A 22,047-nucleotide genomic window follows, 5' to 3' on the forward strand; every position below is an offset into this window, starting at 1 on the left:
TGTATATGTACACCCAAGAGACAGAACGTATAATGTATGTACTCTCTATAGGATCCTAGATGATTTATTTTTCCATGCCTTTAGTGTGCATGAAAATGAAAGTCCATTTGAAACGTTTCCAAAGCCAAGGTTAGCAGCTCTGGCTAGTGATGAGTACCCACATGCCTCTAGAAGAAGTTGGGAAAACCTATTACTTGAACCAAACTTCCCTGGATACTCAGTGATTGGCGGAGAAGTTTTCTTTCCAGCTATCAATTTTTAAAAATTCTCAAAACTCCCTTCCCATTCAGTCTATGTTCTCAAATGCCATTCCTTAGATCACTTTTTAATTTACTGCTGAAAATCCCCTCCCATTCCCAAGGTCCAAAATACTGTAATTTACTCTTTTGCCTCTATACTGATAGCTCTTAATGTATACCCTATTAGCAGTGATTTTGTATGAGTTAATTCATAGGTGGATTCTTTCATTCATTCAACAGGTATTTATTGAATTTTTACCATGACAGATATTCTACATATCTAAGAACAATAATGATGAAACAGGAAATATGACGAAGTCCCTGCCCCACTGAATTGAACTGTACCGTAGCCAACTAAGGGTGAGGCCCTTCTATTTTCCTTGACAGCTCTCCTAGGTTCTAGTTATAGTCACTGTTTACTACGTCCTTCATAACCAGTTAATATAAAATAACTCTCTAATACAAGACTAAAAATGAACATAGCACACCTTATACTACAAATATAAACACTAAACATATTCATACATGTATTTACTTTGGTTGCCAAGACTAGATAATGGTTTCAAACCATTCCTAATCAGAGATAAGGTTTCTAGTCATAAAATTAGAAGAAAGCTTAGCAGAACGACAAACTATTGAAGAATCAGGAAAATACTCAATTTCAATCATAATCTTCCAGTGCATTTCTGCAATAATTAGAACCCATTCCCAAGAATCTGACAGATCTCCCTACCTCTCCCCGCACCCCTTCTGGGTCAGGAAAATCTGGTCCCTGCAAATGAATACCACGTGATGGCATCTCTGCCATCCTTCCAACAACTGTGGGTGTCTTTCATAATTATTATTTAAAGAATGGTTATATACAAAATAACTTCTGGGGTCCCTAAAGCCACCCATATGGCTCAGTCATCTGCAGGGAAGTGAATTACAAATGATTCATCTCCATTTATTCACTGGTGCACAAAACAGGGTGGGATATTTACAAATAAGGAGATCTGGGTTTTCTCCCAGGTGTGTCACTAAATACAATACTTAATCTGCCTACATTTAAATTTCATAATTCATCAAAGTACAAAATTTGGAAATATTTTCTAAGTGTTTTAGAAAACGTATTGGTGGAAATAAGAATTGGCAGAATATAGGATTTTTAGGGTAGTGAAATATTATGTGTGGCACCATAATAATGGAAACATATGAGTAGACAGTCATCTCCACCCAGAGCAAACCCCTAGTGAAATCTTGCACCACACCAAGAGGGAACCCAAAGCTAAGAATGGGGCTTCAAATGATTATGTATCCATGTAGGTTCATCAACTCTAAGAAATGTACCATGCTGATGGGGGAGGCTCTGAGTGTGTGGGGACCAGTGGATATGGGCAAGCATTCTATAGTTCCCTTAAATGAATTTTGAATGTGAAAATGCTCCAAAGAAATAAAAGCTGAATAAATAAAAATAAATAGAAATGAATAGGAAGAGGCAGACACCTAGCTTGGTGAACCTAAACTTAACACATAGCCCCACTGGCTGAAAGGACATTGAAACCAAAACAAAACTTTTAGTCCAACATGGAAACAATCTAAGCAAAAGCCCATCTATAGATGACTCCATAAAGATTCTGTGGTATATAAACAATATAGCACCACCCAACTATTTAAAAAAGAAGAAATCATGCCTTTTCCGAAAATATGGATAGAACTTGGAAGTGACCATGCTAAGCAAAATATGTCAGAAAATGAAAGTTACCAAATGGTTTCTGTCATACGTAGACTATAAATAACCAAAAGGGCCTTTCCTGTGGCACAAGGTGTTAAAAACACAGCACCATGAAACTATCTGCAGCCGCTGCAGCACAACTTTGATCCCAGGCCAGAGAGGTGATCCACATGGCACAGCAGATCTCTCCTGTCTCACCTGCTGCTTCCCTCAGCTGTGTATGTACTTCATCGATCTGCCTCTCACCCCCTGCACCTCTAGCCTACACCCCAGTCATTGTATGCATTAGTAAGTTAAGCTTTAAAAAAAAAAACCAAAGGAAACACAGTAACATAACACAACAAAAATACCTCTTAGATTGTATGAAAAGTGTGGTTACCATAGAGGGCAGCGGGCCAGTGGGGGGAAAGGTTAGAAGGAGTGAATGTGATAATGTGAATGGTACTAGAACTTTGATGGTGGGTAGTCAGGCAGATAAATTCCTCCAAACACACTGTATCACAAATGTCACAGTTAAAGAGTACTTTCTTTGCTCTTCATCTTCATACAACTAGTATATAGCAGGAGGCTTCAGTGATTTCTGCTTGATTTGATTTAGCCTTCCCCGGGAGCCCCTGGCTCCCAGAGTTCCCTCTGAAGCAATCTGGTAACACTACCCTGGTATTAGCAAGCTACCTCTGTCCACTGCCAAGAGGCTGTGGTCCACTGGTGGATATTAAAAGAATTGAAGAGTAGAAAACCACCTCTAGCAACTTGCTACTAAGGGAATGGAACTCGTGCTGTAAAGGAGTCAAAAAAGAAACTCTTAAGACTTCCAATTTGGAAATTTCAAGGGCCAAAAAAATGGAGCTCTGAGGGTTCACGCTGTCTGTATTTGGGATGGAGACATAATGTCTTAGCATATTGGCTGAAGCAACACCTACTGCAAAGAAAATAATTCTTACATAAATATGGGAAATGTCATCTGTAGATGAAATGCTCTTCAGATAGGTCACAATTCATCAACAGAACACTCAGGAAGATTTCTGGATGGATATTTAGTTTATCTGTATTCCTATCAATAACTACAGATGTGCACAGAATTCATCCCCTCAAAGCTTCTGTTCACATTTATAATTCATCATATCCATGAGTGAGTTTTACCTATACCAACAAAATTCTACTTCTTTTTAAGATTACTTTGGATTCGATGGTAAAAGTCTGTATCTAGGCCTCTATTATTGGGAAAGGAAGAGGCTAGTAATGTACTGTGTAGGTGGATATGAGAGCAGAAAATTACGTATCTCAAAAAGACAAATCAAAAAAGTAGCAAGGACCTAGAAATGAGAGACTGTAAGCACCCGATGAACAATGATGGAATTGGAGTGAAAATGCGAATCCAATTTTGGAGAACTGCGTGGAGTGACAAGAGAACTCTGGAAAATGAACTGCCACCATCACCGCAACATCTGAATCGTCCCCAGTCACTGCAGTTCAGAACAGGTTAAAATTTGGGCCCCTTCTCCTTGAATTTCTGTGGCTGTCATTCTAGCCTAAAGCCAAAGAACAAGGCTCACTGGCTCTTTCTTCAGCCCTCCCACATTCCGCTCTGCCCCTTCCTGTGTACTCTGCACAGCAAGCAGCCCACCCGCAGCATCTTCGCTCTTTGATCTTGCCAGAGCCTTTTTCCCACCATCACTGAAACAATTACCCAAGCAGTGGCTCAGCTCTGGATCATCATAAGACAGCAGCCAGCCAGAAGCCAGGCTGCCTTGAGCCTTGCGAGTGGATATGCCAGGCATCTGTCGAAATTCTCCAGTGAGGTCAAATTAGTGGGGGGCAGGGGGACTTGTCTTTGAATGGGAGAATACCACGGTTGCTGTAGAACACAGAGTTCTTTTGACTTGGATTTTAATGAGACTCCACTTCAATAGGACCTACGTGTCCCGAAAGACAAGGGCAGGAGTGGAAAGGCAATATTTACCTCAACCGGTTGCCTACGGCAAAGGCTGCACATTGCTGGCAAGACCTGGGTCATGGTGATTCACTAAGAAAACAGGTTTGATCTTTAGTGTGTTATCTTCTACCCAACCCGGCCCGAGATAACTCCCTGGATGTCAGCAGAGCAGGGTCTGCAAGAGAATCTGTGCTAAACTTGAAAGAGGAAGGAAGCTGTGATTACAGGAGAAAGTTCTCTATAGGCCTGAGGCATCATTTTTGCATAGAGCTTAAAGCAGAGTGAATGTGTGTCATAGGCAAGACTTACTGGCATTGGAAAGATGGAATGGACTTCAGAGAAAAAACTCTCAATGAGGACTTTGTAGGGAGATATAAATGCATACAAGGGTCCTCAGTCCATTAAAGTAGTCATAATCTTTCCCTGAATAATTTGATGCAATATGAAAGAGTTAACTGAGTGACCTTGAACTTAATAGGCTTAGGACAAAAGGTTTTATTTGGGGAAGCTTTCCTAATTCTCATGTTCTAAGTAAGTAGACTAGAGAGAATTTCCTGGGAAGAACTTCTAAGGAAAATTCACAGCTCTATTTGTAAGCCACACTAAATTACTTGTTTACAGGAGACATATGCAGGTCACCTAGTATTCATTTCCTTCTAACTTCACACATGATCTTATTGGAAACATCTTCAACAGATAAAGGGATACATTTCCTATTCATGATTACCCTTCTTGATTTAAAATTGGTCACTAATTTTGTAAAGGAATCATAAGACTCCTTACTAGGTTAGTTACGAAGTTACCTACTCACCTTAAATACCTTCAAATTTCCATACTTTAGAATTTTACCCAGAAAGTTAAGGTTCTACTGGGGGTTGAGCCCCCAGAAGAAAAGTTCAGTTTCAATGATCAATTCCTATATTTGAGGACAGGGGAAAAAACATTTTCCTTTGAATGTCATAGAGCCAAAAAAAAAATCCAACACTAATATGCTGCTGAAACCAGAGGTTCTCTAATTCATTACCAGGTCTCTAGGATTCCACTGGGTAGAAGTTCCCAGCCAGCTCTCTGAATCCAACCACAACTAGGAATTTTACAACATCAGCTTCCATGTAAAAGTACGAGCTGGACATATCGAAAATCATTAACAATAACTGATGAGCCCACTTGATATATCTTATCACTAGATGCAATCATTTAATCCTAGCTCAGTATTTACAATTTCTTCAAATTGTGTAGTATACATAGTTGGGGGCGGGGCACTAGAAAAAGACTACAAATCTCTGGAACGAATGTCCAGAAAACTCTCAGAAGTCTGAAGCCAGAAACGTGTATTTCAGGCAACTGTTTCAGTGAGGGCTGCCAGGAGAAGCTGCAGATTAACATCTTCTCCATAAATATCTATTTTCATGATTAACAACTAGTTACCATTTAGCCCTTGGAGACTGCACAGCAAGAGGGTTGCAGAAACTCTCCCCCAACTCCCCCGCCCCCCACTTAATCTCCTACTGAACAAGCGCCTCCCTGGAGGGCAATGGGACTGTCTCAACACAGCCTGGACAAGGTCTTCATAGTCTGATGAGAAAAAGGAACCCAATGGGAAAAACTCTTTCTTTCTAATTAAATGATGCAGCATTTACTAAATCTGAATACCCGCCCACATTTTCTTTTTGGGAGTTGAACCAAAGGATGATTCAGACAAGGAGACAAGCAGCAGCATCTAGGGAATGAAGAGTCATGAGATTCCAGTTTTATTCCTGGCTCTACTGAAGAATTGCCATGTGACCAGAGCTGCTTCTCAGTGGGTCTCTCCGTTTCCCTTGCTCTGAAAGAATACAATCTGATGCTCATCAGTAATTTACTCTGTGATTTCCTTGTAAAAAAAAAAAAAAAACATGGAGTAGAAGAATATATGAGGTACAGCAGAAGGCTATAAAGGGCATTTAAGCCCCTTGGTCCTGGAAACCAGGCATAATACAAGTAATCTTCATTTTCAATACAGCAATTTAGCAGTATTTCTAATGTAGGCATGAGATGAAGCAGGGTATTAATCTGAATGTATACAACCTGAAATTGAAGTAAGTAAATCAAGGACAACACAGCTTAGATGGCATTACCTGTTAGGAAAGTATGAACCCACAACCCAGATCCAATAAGCATTTTAATAACCCACAAGAAAGCAGGGGATAGCAGTAGGTTGGAAGAGCTCTAGCAACTAGAATGATTCTTCTTGAGGAGATGAAGCCAATCAATGAAGCAGCAAAGATACAGGATGTACAACAGCCAGAATGCGGAGATCCTGGTCATTAAACACTTGGGGGGGAGCGGGGTGAAGATCTGTTTAGACAGCTTTTGTTAAAATAGAGGCTATTTTTTCTCTTGAAATGCTTTGAATTTAGAAGTCAGTGACATGAAGTTTTCTTTACCAAGTTATACTTCAGCATCAATTTTTGCTGAAGTACACCCATTCCCTGAAGCATAAAACATGTCAAGAGTTAGAAATACTCCAGTACAATGACAATTGACGACTAAAATTAATGACAGGCCAGCAACAAAGTTCCCTCTATTTCACATGAACACAGTTTGGTGTTGCAATTGAATAGAATCTACATCAAGACTACTCAGACACATATTAATCATAATGCTCAGTAGTTTGGGGGGGGCCTTGCATTTGTCAAGAGAAGGCTCCATTCTTGCAAACAAATAACTTCCAACTTCACCACAGCATTTACCTACATTCCAGAACCTAGTCACCAAGACAGGGCACACAGTTCATGGTTTGCCGTTAGCTATAAATTGTCAATGAGTCCCATCATTTTTTTAAATTCCCGAGACTGTATTCTGAAACCAATCAGCAAAGTAAATCCAAAACAAGAGGCAAAGCCACCAAGCTCATTTATTTTTACCCAAGAAAGGACCAAATTTTCACTGAGCATAGGAAGACAAGAAGTATTCTGGATTCAAGATGGTTAGAGTATATGAAATCACTGTCTAGTCATTCCAAAATAAACACAGGATGTTGAAGCCCTGTAGAAAGCAGGAACTAAAAAAAAAAAAAAATCTGTCTCACAGTCAAAGTTGGGCTAGGTGCACAGTAAGAACCAAAGGGAGAGCTGGTTAACTAATATAAAAAAGCAAGTAGAAATTGTTCTTTGACCTTGGTGACTTTTCATTCTGGAGCAAAAAGAAACTTGCAGAAGAGAGAAAAGAAATCAAAACCTACTGTCATCACCACAGCCGTTAAGCAGAAGTAGCAGATGCTACCTTCCTATTGAAGGCCTATAAGCCAGCTGCCAGTTCACCAAAGCGGTACCCCCCCCCCAGTGCCTTGGATATCCCAGCTCTACCCTCAGCTCTATCTGCTACCTGAAGAAATCACACATACCTCTTCCTCCAACTTCACCACCTTGGCCTGGGCATTGCTCAGGGCCTGGTCTCGGATTTCAATGTGACGCCTTTGGTCCTCGTTGGTAGAACGGGCAGTGGCAAGCTCTGCTTCCAGCTTCTCCTTCTCCTTCTGGCTTTCCTTATCTGTTAGGATATGAAGTATCAGTACATTTGCAGCTGGCTCAAAACATTGCCTAAGTGAACAGGCAAGCATGCCCATGAGGACATATTCTAGGGTTCCAACATACAGCTACAAGAGTCAGGATATCTGCGATCTAGACCCCCCACCAGTTCTGTCACTAAGCTAACATATAATTTTAGAAAAGTCATATAACTATGGTTGTTGAGAAAGTAGATGCAAAGTGTTAGGGAAAAGTATTACATGAAGGAGAACACACACATCAAAAGAGAAGGTAGGCTTGTCACCCCCATTTTATTTGTTCAAGCAAAACCCTTTACTCGTGAAGGTTATTTTCTGACTAAGATCAAATCTAATAAACATGTCCTCTGCTGGAAATGTCTGACCCACCTAATCTAACATAACTCAATCTCACAATCTGCTTCTCTTGGGAACTCAGTCCTTAAAAGGAGTATGTGGTAAAACTTGAATTCATGGTGTGTTTTTCCCTGCTCCTTATCCTGCAGGGTAGGTTGAGTGCCCAGAGAATACAGGTAAGAGCTAGAGGGAAAGCATCAGGATGAGAGGAATACAAACATTAATTTTACCTGAAAAACATCTTCTACTTGAGAATCTCCTTTTCTGCTGAGTTAGAAAAGTTAAGCCTATTCAAAGCTGGGGATATTTGTTACAAGTGTCATTTGATATTTTTGTGTGCTTATATATATATTTGTGTGTGTGTGTGTGTGCATGCATAATATACATATTACACATGTTTATGTATCTAAACACATATACAGATGTACATGTGCTTATTAATGGCATAATCTATGATCTTCATCTGAAGGAACTCTGAGTGGGCAAGTAATGGTCTTTCTGGATTGCACTGTATAGAAAATTCAGTTAAGCAACACCTGTATAATGAGAATTCAATATATAGAGATAGAAAGAAGGTTTGAGAAGAAAAGTACTAGTGTGTGACAGTCTTATAATTTCCCAGAGAATAGAGTCATGGTATCAGAAACCAACAATTCAATAAGTTATTACAGACTTATAAGTGGTTTCTAAACAGCTTCTACATTTGGTCTATATTCTTATCTCAATCGGCACTGACTGTACCTGTTCCATTCCTTACCTGATCACAAGATCGGAATATTCCACTTGAAGTGCTGATCACTAAATTTCAAGGAGGTAGTTTTCATTCCTTTCCAAAGACCACTTAAAGATTCCATTGTTTGGTCCTAGTTTTAGGTGACTATGTTTACATGGAACCCTGAAGAAGTCAATCCTACTAGTTCCCTTGTTAACAAATTCAAAAGCAGTGCATATAGGATAAAAACTGAGCATGTTAAGAAGATTTTTTTGCTGGGCATATAAAGTGATTAAATGTTGCCACTCTATCCTAACAATGATTAAATAGCTGAAAAGTGAAAAATCAACAACTCTTTTTAAATCTGGTGGAGAAGGGCAAACAACAGCCCTCCAAGATTGGAGAGACAGGCAAATACAGAGAATCATAATTTATGGGGAAAGAAGCCTGGCAGCCTACAAGGCTAGGAAATCCTGAACTGTAATTGATGAATTACCAGTGCCTTAGTGTGGAAAAGCCTGAGAACTAAAAACTCCCACCACTTATAGTGGGACCCCCACACTTTTGTGAGTTTTACCTTTAGGAATTCAACCTAGTTCTAGCAGAAATGTTGGAGAAAAATCCCCCTTATACTTCTAGCAGAGAGAAGGGAAATAGAGCCATTTTTTTAAAAATACTAGAGCATTCTGTTCTTAAAAAACACCACTCTCTAGAGAAACTGTTTTATCAGAATCTAAACTACTGAGGTTGGATCAAATTATAACTGATTTAGACGGAGAAATATCAACTCCAGCCCCTCTGCACAAATGAAGGCATGAAAAAAAGTTTTCAAAGCTATTGGTGAAGTTCAGTTACTAAGAGCGAGACCTATTCACAGGACTAGAGAACATGTCCCTTCTTGCCGCCATTTTAGTGAAGGCCTATTCACAGCTGTTTTCCACCTACTGTATGTCTGCCTGACAATGGAAAATGGCACCTCCTACTAAAAGGTAAAAAGTACAGTTTGAAGAGACAGAACAAGCAACAGAAGCACAACCAGATATGGCAGGGTGGTTGAAACAATTCGATTATGAATTTGAAACAGTGACTAATATTGTAAGGTTTCTAAGGAATAAATAAGACACCTATAGGAACAGACAGGTAATCTAAGCAGAGGAGGAAAATCTAAGAAAGAGTCAAGAGATGCTAGAGATGAAAATAGAGGTTAAAAACTACCACCTGGGCCCTCCCTGGTGGCACAGCGGGTTAAAGCACAGCACTGAGAAGCTAAAGCCACTTCACCATGAGTTCAATCCCCGCCCTGGAAGTGACCCACATGGCGTGGCAGACCTCTCCTGACCCGCCCACTGCTCCCTCAGCAGTGAACTTCGACGGACAATCTGACTGTTCTGCTCCCCACTCTGTCTCTGGTGAATCCTCTCACCGCCCCTGCACCTCTGGTCTGTACCCCAGCTCTGTATGCATAAATAAATAAAAAAAAAAACTACCACCTTTTTGAACTTCCTAATTCTTCAAAGTAATAAATGAGATAATGACAGACAGCACAATCAAAAACCAAAGGAGTTTACTGCATAGAGATAATGATGCTTGTCAAATTGTGTACAGTATTAAGAGTGTTCAGAATGCAAAGATTGTAACTTGATCTATTAAAATAGCAATTCTGTTTCTGAATCCAGCATTTCACTATAGCTAGATAACCATGAGACACTAGTAATGCCCCGCACTTTGAACTAGCAGGCCTCACAGCAGAAACTCAAATGCGCAGTCTTGATTCCCATTTTGGGGTAGAACGCCCTTCATCTCAATACCTTTATACTTAAGCTTATAGGAGAATATTTTATTAGAGCACCCTTGCCTTTTCTTCCCACTTTGTATGTAGTCAGTAATACTATAGAAAGAAATGAACATTTGTTGAATACATACTACACAATAAGTATTGTCCTAACTTAATCCTCACGACAACTTACCAAGGAGATATTATTCTCTTCTTCATTTTGCATCTGAGAAAACTGAGACTTAAGGTACCCTGCACAAGATCCCTCAATTGGTTCATGGACATGACATGAACATGGTGTCCATGTGCGTATAAAGCCAGGATGTTTTGAAGTCTTTGCACTGCCCCAGTCTACCTTGTCCCAGGGTGGAGGTGGTTTGGCCCTTCTAAGAGACAGCAGGAACACATCCCCAGGGAAGTTTTTTCTAGAGGGCTTTCTTTGTTCCTGCCGCAATGCCAACCTCACAGAGTCCGTGGATATTCAAAGGGCGGCAAAGGAGTCAAGGGGCTACAGCCGCACACTCTTTCTTGCCTCTAGCGTTAGTACAGTTTTCCCTTCTAGAAAAATTTTGACAGTGTTTCAGTAATGCATTTTGCTCTACTAAATGACCACATTTTATAAACCAACAGCATTAACTCATATAACACCTGAATCACCAACCCATACAGAGAGGAGTGAGAATTAGCAGAGCCAGGGCAAAAATCCATACATTTTCTGTTTTGTTTGGTTTGGTTTTATTCTGGGAAGCTGCCACCACCCTTTCTTCACCAGGGAACTAGCTAGCTGGGGTAACCTAACCGTGACACCACAAAAGCAACTTCACAACAATTTACACTAGGCATTGATGACACCAGAAAAACCACATTCCTTCCTCTAAGGCATAATGACAAAGGAACAGGAGCTCGGGGAAAGGAGGAAGAAAAAAGTCCCAGTTCTGAAGTCACAGCACAACAGAGCAACCCAGGATGGGAGGGGAATATTGTAATGGAAGATCAAACACACTTGTAAAAGCTGACTGGAAGCTGCATGGAATGACTTGAAAGGGTCATGAGGAGGCCCTGCAAAGATGGGGCCTGACAAGTCCCCACCAGGCACTACTCCAGCTAGGAGCCACCCTGACAGAGGCCGCGGGAAGGGGATACCAACTTTGGGCATCTGCAGAAATAAGGGTGTTTCATCTGTTTCCCCTACCCACCCCCACTCAGTCTTCCTAGGGACTCAATCCACTGTGTAGTTTTTATTGCTGGTTTTATTGTGGCTATTGGGAAGAATGAAGCATTGTCTAGCTGGGTGGAGTCCATTAGGGACCGATAAAGAAGAGGATTAATTCATTGTCACGGTCTTAGGAGTATTTCCAGACAAAGGAAGACTTGGCACTGCCCTCCCCCCACTAGTTAGTGCTCCCCCTGCTAGCAACCCTTGCAACCTGCCAGTGTGATGATATGATATCGCACAGGGTATTTAACTAGGGGAGCCCCAGGTGCAGCTGTGGGATTCCAAACACTAATCATCAATCTGCATGTTAACCCGTTCTCTCCCAGCGTCAACACCATGGAGCCTGCAGCAATAAATGCCTACAACATGGAGGGCCACCACATCCACTAAGATCTTTCTTCAGCTAGCCACAACAAAAGCAGGTCTTTCCAGGGGCTTCTTTGGTTTAAAACAGAAGGAGCCATGTTGAAGTGAGGTGTTTCAGCCAAGCATGTTTCTTGGCCCAAGAGGAAAAGAACAGAATCTCCCACCTTCAAGCCCAAACAGGAAAAAGCACCCCTACAATATATGCACACTGTCCTTACTCTTTAGGTAGATCTAACTCCACTGCTCGGCCTTTTCACAGAGTTCACGCGCACACCCATGCATATCCACTGAAGCTTTCGGACTTACTTTTTGCAAAGAGCTGGGAGATGGTTTTTCTGGTATCTTCTGACCCTTCGTATTCCTTCTCTGCAAGCTGCTTATTGGCAGTCTCTAGACGCTCTGTGGAATTTGGAGACAATCAACAGGGCCTCACTGCAAACTCCCAAGCACATGCTGTTTGTCCTCTAAACACAGATCTTGGGCAAAACAAGCCTGTTTGATCTTGTTACATAAGAACGGGTGACACAGACAGAGGTTTGCAATGGTTGTGGAGTCCCACAACCATATTTCTGGTCGTGAATGTGTTCAACCCTCGCTGACAAAATCTAAGAGCAAAATTCTCAATTTCAGTGAAGGAACCTGCCCCTGAATGTGTGTGTGTAAATTTATCTTTCACTTGTCAGGGAAAAAGAGCATCAAAGTTATTATAAAGTCTTTAAAAATCATGTCATGTCAAAGCTGGAAGAGAACCACGGGCAGCATCTAGTTCAGTTTCCTTATTTTAAAGATAAAATGGCATAAACCCAAAGACTGAATCGTTAATGTCATCAGATTTGAAGATGTTAAAGATGTTACTTGTCGTCCTCTTCAATATTATCGTGTTAAAATAAAAATAGGAGGAGGGAGTCCTAGGAACATGGAGTCCTAAGACCATGGAGGACAGTACTGTTGCAGGCTTGCACAGTGCCGAGACAGGGCTTTGCAAAGCCGGTAGAGGAAAGGGCCTGGTGGGTCGTGGGGTCCCCGGAGGATATTGACTAATCAAGGCCTCTACCCATCCCCACTGCGATACAGCAAGCCCGGGACCACGTGCTACCAGTCTCAAAACAGATGCCCTGCAATTTGCTGACCATCCTAGTGGGCTGGGAAGGCTTTGGAGCCTTACTGTCTGCTCCTCGGCCCCGTCCTAGGCCACGCTGACTGATGTCTCAGAAGTGATTCCCTCACCTCTGAGATCCCTGTTGAAATCATGCATCCTGCGAATCTCGCCTTCAAGCTTGTTTCTCATGGCTTTCTCCAGAGCCTCTCTTTTGGATGATGACTTCACGAGTTTCTCATATGCCTCTGAGACACGCTGGATTTCTGTCTCCACCTGAATTGAAAATAAAAAACAGGAAGACAATGGTCATGGGATGTGCTAGACTGGGAAGATGATCGGAAACCATACATGCAAATCCTTACTGACAGTTCTTCTGGGGGTTTACAGATGGCCAGCAGGCAACACAGCACAGACAGATGAGAAATGGTCCCAAAGGATTACTAAATTTCACCTTAAAGTCAGTGAATCACAACCTTAAGCTCAATAATTAATGCATGGGGCCATGAGATTTCCTCGGCTCAAAAAAATAGTTTCTGCTTTCAGAGAAAATGTTAAAAAATAAAATTATAAATATAATTATTAATGCTTTCCATTTATGAGTAAGACTTTTAATTTTGAACTATTAATGTATGTTATGCAGGGCTATTGTTAACTCCAGAGCATTCAAAGGGCTTTCACATGTGTGTTTCCATCTGCTCTGAACATATCTGTGTACTCAAGAAGCCCTCTCCCCATTTTAGCAGAAAGAAGAGTTACATTGCCTTCCCTGAGATCAAGTCAGTGGCAGACATAAAGCCTACAATTGCTAAGTTTCTGCCTCATTCTTGGAGTTCAATTCAATTTAGCAAACGATTACTAAGGGCTCCATATTTTCAAGAACTCTTTAAAAGCACAGTGAGGAATTATAAACATGAAGACGTGTTATCGCTGCCCTCAAGGAGCTTTCAATATAATCAAGTAAAGGAATATAGGGGAAAACACACTACTCTGAAAAGTATGAGCAACGCAGGGAGGAAGAAGTTATTTCGGGTTGGGGGTGAGGGGAACAATCTCATGGAGGAGGGTGCATTTACAGTCAGATCCTGATCGCTGGGTCAGATTTCAATGAGCAGAGGTGAGGAGAAGGGTGTTCTATTCTGAGTGAGCTAATGCATTCCCAGAATGACCAGTAGTCCAGCTTGGCTGGACACTGTGGGGTACAGAGGGAAGCTGCTGAGATCTGGCTGCAAAGATAGACTGATCATAAAAGAGCTATAGTGCCAGGCATTTGAACTTTATCCCATAGTCAGAAGAAAGGCAATATGGTATTTTGAACAGAAACTCGTGACCAGTGTAGTGTTTTATGACACTCCTGCAAATCTCTCAAAAGGGAAAAAGGAAAACATAAAACCTCCAAGAGAAAGGGTCTTGCCCTTGTGTTGGCCCCAATCAGGAAGAAAACAAGAGTTTAGACCCCAGAGTCTTTCTGTAACCAGTATAGCTTCCTTGTACATGTGATAACAGAAATATTTGCATAAAATTTGTATAAGTCAAATCAAGCCCATGACTTCTGAAGAAAGGTTCGAATTAAATTTGACTCCTCCAACCACTGTGTATTCCAGCTCAGTTTTCTACCTCCTCTTAAACAAAGCTCAGGATATTTTATGGGGAGAAATACCAGGCCCCCAGTGGAAGACTGGGGGAAAGGTGGAGTTACCAAACAACTCGGATTCCACCTGGCCCCAGCTCCAAAATTATGCCTGAGGCAGGGCGGCCTGCAAACAAATGAGGCTTATACCACAGAAAAGAGCAGACTCCAGGGTGTTTTTCTCCTTGCAGATGGCACCAAGATAGCAGCACAGAAGGTGAAAATTGGTGAATGGCATTTAAAGACAAGATCTGAAAGGCCTGAGCCTGATAGAGCTTTTGCATGAAATTCAAGTGCTGGGTAGAGAAAATAAATATTTCCATTGAAAAAGAAGGCCTGGTGTGGGTCTTCCCTGGGCAGTCTTTCCAGGGCAAGGCTTTCCCTAGTCCACGCAAAGCCACACCTGGAAGGCAGTCCCTTTACTCAAGTTGTTCAGAGTACTGTGTTCAAATGCTGTCCCCAGCCTTTCCCACTCCCTTGTACCTTCCAAAAGGGCAAGCCGTACACCCAATCAGCAGGACCTTGCAGGAAAAGAAATCACAGGAGACTATATCGGCTGCTTTGCCCTAAGTGACGGTGGGGGCAGGGGATAGGAAGGGTGGCAGGGGTTTCCAGGTTTATTCTGATTCTTTCCTCGCCGGCCTCAGGCCTTTTTGTTCTTTCCAACACCACCTAGTTCTGACCTTTTTCTCCCCCACTTTCCTCTGCCACCGCCCCCCAATTGTGCTTTTCAACTCTACTGCCACAATGCACTGGTGTTCAGTTCCCCCAACACTCAAGCTGCACCCCTTGCACTTGTTTGAGGTGTCTTTTGCCACCCCAGGACCAAGCACCATGGCACATCTCATACTGCTCTTCCTTCCTGGTGACTCACCCAAGTCTTAAAAAGAAAATGCATGATTCCCTTGGCAACAGAAAATCTACAGGAGATCTAGGTTCATTCTCTCAGTTACTGCATAAAAGATGGGGCTGGGGCCACCCTGAACGGAGACTTTGGGCAAAAGCGCCAAGTGGTAAAGATAATCAGCCAAACCCAGTCAGCCTGCTTGTGGCATGTACAATCCCTTTATTGTACCGACGTGCTGGGGGTGGGTCACTGCAGATAAAATGAGAAGAGGGAAAAAATTAAGAATTGAGGGAGAATCAGTTTGCATTCAACCCAACAACTCCCGTGCAGATTTGGAAACATGGGGGGGGGGCGCATTTTTAGCTCCATAAAAACACTGTACTGATAAGCCCTCCTCTCCCCTTTAGAAGTAGGTCTGGTGTTCATAAAGTCTCAGCTTCATTCAGGCCCCTGAAATTTCCACTCCTGGGTGTCTCCTAAGGACAGAGCTGCTGAACAATACAAGGCAACCTCCCTCCCTCCCCCATCTTCACCCTCACCTCCCTGAGCAGTTCACAGTGTAGGGAAATCAAACCACATGAGCTCCACAATGACAAAAGCTGCAAAGAAGCTGCCGAAGGCATAACCCTATTCACCAACAGCCACTGGAAGCCAAAAGCTAAGGTTCCTAGCTTAGGGCGCTGGAGAGCTAAAGTTCCAGCTGCAAGGGACAGGAGGGGCCCAGGGAAGAATGTGAACTGGTACACACACACTCCTTTTTCCAGTTCCTCAGCCTAGGGCTGTCACCTGTCACCCAGCTGTAGTGCTAAGCCCCTGCAGCCCGCCACACACACAAGAGAAAGAGAGCAGATGTTGCATTTCAGCTGCAGGGAAGGACCAAAGTAAAAAGGGGGGAAAGGACGCAATGTTAAAGAGTTACTCTGAGAACTCCCACCAGGAAAGTACTTTAAGTCCTTTGCAGAACAAGGCAGGTTGGCTGGATCTATCTTCAGTGGTGAGTATTTCCTAGCAACTATACTATGTATTTACAATTCAAATTCAGTATTGGGGAAAATATACTTAAGAGAAAACTTAAAATGCTGGTAGTGGATCTCCCTGGTGGCACAAAGGGTTAAGTCTCAGCACTATGAAGCTATCTGTAGCCACCACAGCCCAGGCCCACATGACACGGCAGATCTCTCCTGACCAGACTGCTGCTCCCCTCAGCGGTGTACTTCAGGACATCTGCCTGTTCTGTTCCCGGCTCTGTCTCTGACGAATCCTCTGGCCCTCCCCGCCCCCTGCCCTGTACCCCAACTCTTTTATTCATAAGTACAATAAATATTTTTAATGAAGAATATATACCATCATAAAAACATTTATAGTACAAAATACTGGTAGGTCTTCCCCTACACAGATATCATCCGTTTTCTTCAGCTTATGAAGAAGTGTTTCTGCCTTTGGGATGGTAAAACACTCAATTAAGTTTTCATAATTGGGCCAGGGTGTCTGGAAAAAGCATATAACTTTTTTTTCTCCCCCTCCTCGCAATGATGTAAAATGATACTTCCAGAAAGACAGGCAGGCGTTTTTTTGTCACAGTTCAATCCATACTTACCCTTCATCTAAAAAAGTCCTGAAAACCTGCCTATCAGTCAACGCAAGCAATAAGAGGTGGAAACTTTTACGTGGATATTAAACAAAGAAGATTTAAGGGAGTCCTGACAGTCCCCCCATGGAGGCCTTACCTTTTGCAGCCTTGCCACCTTCTCGTAACATCCTTCCAGCTCCTGCCTCAAGTTGCGGTTCTCATCTGAGAGGATCTCCACCATCTGCTGCGCTCTGGAGACAATGGCGAAGGGGTCTGCTGGCATCGGTGGGTAAGAAGCAGACTGCTGAGCCCGCGGCATCGCTGAATAGGCTTCCCCCGGCTGCTGCTGTGGGGGCGGCAGCTGTTGCTGCGGCGGCGGCGGCTGCTGGTGGTGATGGTGGTGGTGGTGCTGCTGTTGCTGCTGACTGAGCCCGGGCTGGGCGAGACGGTAGTGATCGCCCTGGTGAGCCTGACCAGGAAGGAAGAGCTGCTGCTGCGGCCTGGGCAGGTGAGCTGAGTGGTCGCCTTGGTTTGGGACCAGGGCGTGTTGAGCAGGAGACAACCTAGTAGACGGTGGAGACTGCAGCAAGGGCATGGAAGCCCCCGAAGTGAGAGAAGGCGTAGGGCTGTGAGGCTGCGAATTCCTGGCCGATAGTGGCAATGAGAGCTCTTGAGGTGGCCTGTAAAACACAGAAGACATGCTCAGGTTAAGAACCTCTGGGTTGGCAATGGGAGAGAAGCGAGTAAGAACTTGAGGCGACTTCTGGTGCCCAAGGACACCCTCAAAATGACGAGCAATAAGGGCTATAACAGGGTCTCTGACCTGCTGTGACTGCCTAGCAGACAGAGGTGCGATCCCATGGGGAGCGAGCCTGAGGACTTCAAAGCTTGCTTGGTGAAAATATCAATTATGTCTGCAGGGTCTCCCTAGTGGTGTAAGGAGTTAAGTCCCGGCACTATGAAGCTATCTGCAGTCACTGCAATACTGAGTTCAATCTCCAGGCGGGGAGCTACCCACGTGGCACAGCACGCCTTTCCTGTCTCGCCCACTGCTCCCCTCACAGCAGTGTATTTCAGTCAATCTGCCTGTTCTGCTCACCACTCTGTCTCTAGTGAATCCTCTTAACACCCCACACCTCTAGCCTACACCCCAGCTCTTGTATGCAAAAGTCAATAAACTTTAAAAAATGATCTATGCTTACTCACTGATTATTAAAGTCTAACATTTTACTTGAATCTTCTACAAGGTAATTTTCACCTCTTTTAAACAGATTTTTTCTGACATCCTATGTATGGTCCAGCATACAGAGCAAATTTAAAAAATACATGCCACTTATCCAGAAGGTAACCACAAACCACAATCAAAATCATCCCTGATCGTGCGATCTGAAACTCCCTTTGATAATTCATCCATTCACAAACATAACTTGAGGCTATGTACATGCCTATTACATTAGAGACAGCAAATAATTATTGTTGATTACAGTTATTAATAACTTAATGATGCCTATTAGTAGGAATGATACCAAGACTTATAGAGAGTAATAGGCAAGACTATCATACTCCTTCTAATCTACCGAATCACAAAGTAGAAGGACTAAGAAGGTTTAAAGAAAACAAGTAGAGGACTAGGAAGGATTAAAGGAAATAATTTAGTCCAACCCTGTCAGTGGACAGAGGGGGCAACGGAGGCTCCTGACTGGAGAATTGAGCAGCCAGATACTATAAAGTGAGTTAGTGCTAACGCCAGAGTGGAAGCCTCGTTTCCAGAGTCCCCTTTTCTGGACACTTTCCATCACCATCCACACATCACTGCTCAGACTTCCAGCCTACCACTTATGAAAAGTCCCAGAAAGACAACTTTCGCACACTGTTTAATGTGGCTCTCCCACTTCTGTACCTAATACCAGGCTATTAGTCATTGAGGGAAATGACAGGAGCCTATAAATCGAATCGATCACTTCCACCACCATCACTACCAAAAATATCAACCAGTGTACCCAAAAGACAAAAAGCATTTTCACCCCAAGCCCAGGCCCAACTAACCTCATATACTCCCACATCTTGGGGATGCTTGTCGTACAGTTGATATTCCTCAACCCCGAGAAGACAGATGCCTAACAGAATGAGATCTGGATCCCAACAGAGTTTGGAGACCTTTTCTACTACTTACTGTGTAACCTTGCTCAAATTACCTAATCTGCATGAACTTGTTTCATTCCTGGGGTCAGAAAGGAATTACAAAAATACCGCGAGCTTCTCATTTTTGAGCTCAGTAGGAATTACAAATGTCCTCTTATCTACCTCCCAAAGAGATAGCCTGACCCTGTTAGTGACTTTAATTAGGGGATATCCATTTAATATTTCACTAAATTGTATAAAATTCATAGTGAAACTGGGGCAATCGCCAGGAGTAGTTAGATTTTAACTGGTTTTCTACATTGTTCCTACATAGACTCCGGTTATCATTGAGTATTCATTTATCTATCCCTATAAGTGAGTCTTACTACTGAGGGTTTTTATGGTTTCGTAATCATTCCAAATACTTGCTCATGGATACCAATAACCCAGATGTTCACTGGAGCCTCCATCCTGTCTCTTGGCTCCATGATTTTTCATCCCACAATCTTTCAATTTCATACACGTGTCACTAAAAATAATTGCTGAATATTAAAGAGGGCATGTGAACTACTTGTGGAGAGAAGAATTTACCTGGCTCTCATGGCTGACTTGGAAAGTTTCTATCACACATAATCTTTCCTTCCAAGCAGATAAAGCAGTCACCCAGTCAAGTCTGGGGGCTGCAAGAAGAAATTATGGAGAGTCTTTCCCCATTTTCCATACTATGGACCTTCCTTTACCTCAGAGGTAAAACTGAGTATGTACCCTTCTTCCTTTTTGAGTAAGAGTTGATTTTTACATATCCCTAAAATTAAAATATAATCTACTGGGATCTGCTGGGGTGTCTGGAGATCCATGGCATGAGAAAAAAAAAAAGACTTAAATTTTATGTTCTCCAATTTTTACATTTTAAGAGGAAAAAAATGACCATATTAACCATTTTCCTTTTGGAAGGATATGGAAGCCGAAAGAGAGTGTCCATGCAGCCTCCTAGGGGCCTCCAGAAAGAGGAGAGACCATGAGCTCACTAAAGAACTCTGGGGTTGGATCTGCTCAAGAGGGCAGTGACCTTGGCAGTACTCTGGGCTCTGCCTAGAGCGGAAAGGAGAGTGACACTGCCCCTCAGGTTCCGCAGACTGGGAAAAGAACAGACTTCAATGCACCACGATTTTGGGAAAACCAAGACAGTGTGTCCCTGGCAGGTCTGCAAACACAAAGCAAGACCTGAGCAGTAGGAAAAAGAGAGAAAGTCCTCCAACCAGTGAACTCATCTGGGCCCCAGCATTCACTCAGCACATGAAAAAAGGGGGGACAGCATTAATCCCGCATCATTCCCCCTAAAAGAAGGGGGCTGAGAAATGACAAGGGTGAGGGATAAGTGGGGCGCTCTCAGAGATAAGCAAAAATACACCCAAGGTTAAATAACAATACAGTAAGAGTAATAATAAAGGCATCAGCCGGCAGGGCAGCACACTCCCGAGTCCTCCCACTGCACAGCAGCCGAGAAAGTGCCTACTCACACATCAGCGCCTACTCACACTTAGCCTGGAACAAGAAGCCTCCTGCAGACAATAGAATCACATGATCTCATGGAAACCCCGACCTGCCTTTCTGCCCCTTCCCTTCCTTCATCCTGCTCCTTCTTAAGACAACCTGGGCCCCGGGTGTTCTGCAGAAAAGGGGACATGGCAGACATGCAGGACAGAGGCCACCGACCAAAATCAGCATTCAGCCTGCCCCCCAAATCAGGCAACTCCAGCCAAGAGACAGCTCCGAGTACACAAAAAGAAAGCAAAAGCCTGCCGTTCTTTGAGCTGACACAGCACCTTCCACGCAGCCACCTCACTGACTGGGAGATCCCGCCCTCCCCACCCACCCACATGCTCCATCTTGGCCCACATGTATGCAAGCCCACACATGCTCACTCTCACCAGAGCAGGTGCCACCAAGAGCCTGGAACTCCACTTATTCTACTCCAGGAAACTGTGCTATTCCTAGGTTCTGAGATGGTGAGTCCTGAGTCCTGGAGAGGGCTGCAAATTCCTGATTGTTTCTCTTGCACAACCAGCTCCGCTCTGAGCTACAGAGTTAGGTCACCCTCAGATTCCACTAAACAAGGATTTCAAGAAACCTCACATCTGGGCATGATTTCAACAATTGAAAGGAGGTGGCTGCTTTATAAACAGAAATGATTACATTTTAAAAAGCAGTTAATAAATGCATAAATCGAAGATGCAAAAAAGGCTCAGCATTTAGAAAGAAAGAGTCACACAATTTTTAATTCTTCAGCTGCTTTGGCCCTGTTTCCCATCTGGAGTTCTGCGCATTCTGGATATTTATTTTTTTTAATCGGAGAGGAGGGTATCAGGAAGATGACGTGATAAAAAGATTGTTTATACCATTGCATTCATATTAACAACAAATCTCTAGCATTTCACTGCACCTTTAAAGGCAAACAGGTTTTTTTTTTAATTTTGAAGAGCAATTTGTTCAAAGAGTTTGCTTTGCATCCTGATCTGCAATTTATGGATTAAGAACTAAGAATTTAGTGTTCTGATTGTTTGATGCCAGCAACAGTTACTTGGAAAGGTACTCACAATCTACCTGGTTGGCTCAAGGAAATAAAGAATGGCAAATATGTATCACTACCTAAAAGCTGTGTAATTCTGAAAAGTAATTCAACTACCTCCCCTTGCCAGTAATCTGTTAATAGGTGCTGCTCCCTCAGCCAAGGGTCCAACAAAACAATCATTGCCAGAATTTGATGGAGACCCAAACTTCACACGGTATCTTCTGATTAGGGTCATTTTGCAGCATATTCACTGAACTTCAAGCACCCTGTTCTTCTCCTATAGAGGAAAAAAAAAAGTCCAAGCCAAACTGCAATTAAAATATTGCTCCAGGTTCTCCCTGGTGGCGCAGGGGGTTAAAGCACTGCACTAA

The 22,047-nt window shown here is 42.9% G+C and overlaps 1 protein-coding gene across 1 annotated transcript in view; it reads right to left on the reverse strand.

Moving 5' to 3' along the window:
• The window catches only part of AMOT (angiomotin), a 72,457-nt gene that overhangs the window by 29,844 nt on the left and 20,566 nt on the right, over positions 1-22,047 (reverse strand). The window contains exons 4-7 of the mRNA XM_012727241.1: positions 17,141-17,663; positions 13,068-13,212; positions 12,147-12,239; positions 7,275-7,420 (exon numbers count right to left, since the gene is read on the reverse strand). Of these exons, the coding sequence (XP_012582695.1) occupies positions 7,275-7,420; positions 12,147-12,239; positions 13,068-13,212; positions 17,141-17,663 (907 nt within the window). The remainder of the gene's footprint in view (positions 1-7,274; positions 7,421-12,146; positions 12,240-13,067; positions 13,213-17,140; positions 17,664-22,047) is intronic.

Source organism: Condylura cristata, unplaced genomic scaffold, assembly GCF_000260355.1.
Source record: "Condylura cristata isolate star-nosed mole 26May11 unplaced genomic scaffold, ConCri1.0 scaffold00019, whole genome shotgun sequence".
Taxonomy (NCBI): Eukaryota; Metazoa; Chordata; class Mammalia; order Eulipotyphla; family Talpidae; genus Condylura; species Condylura cristata.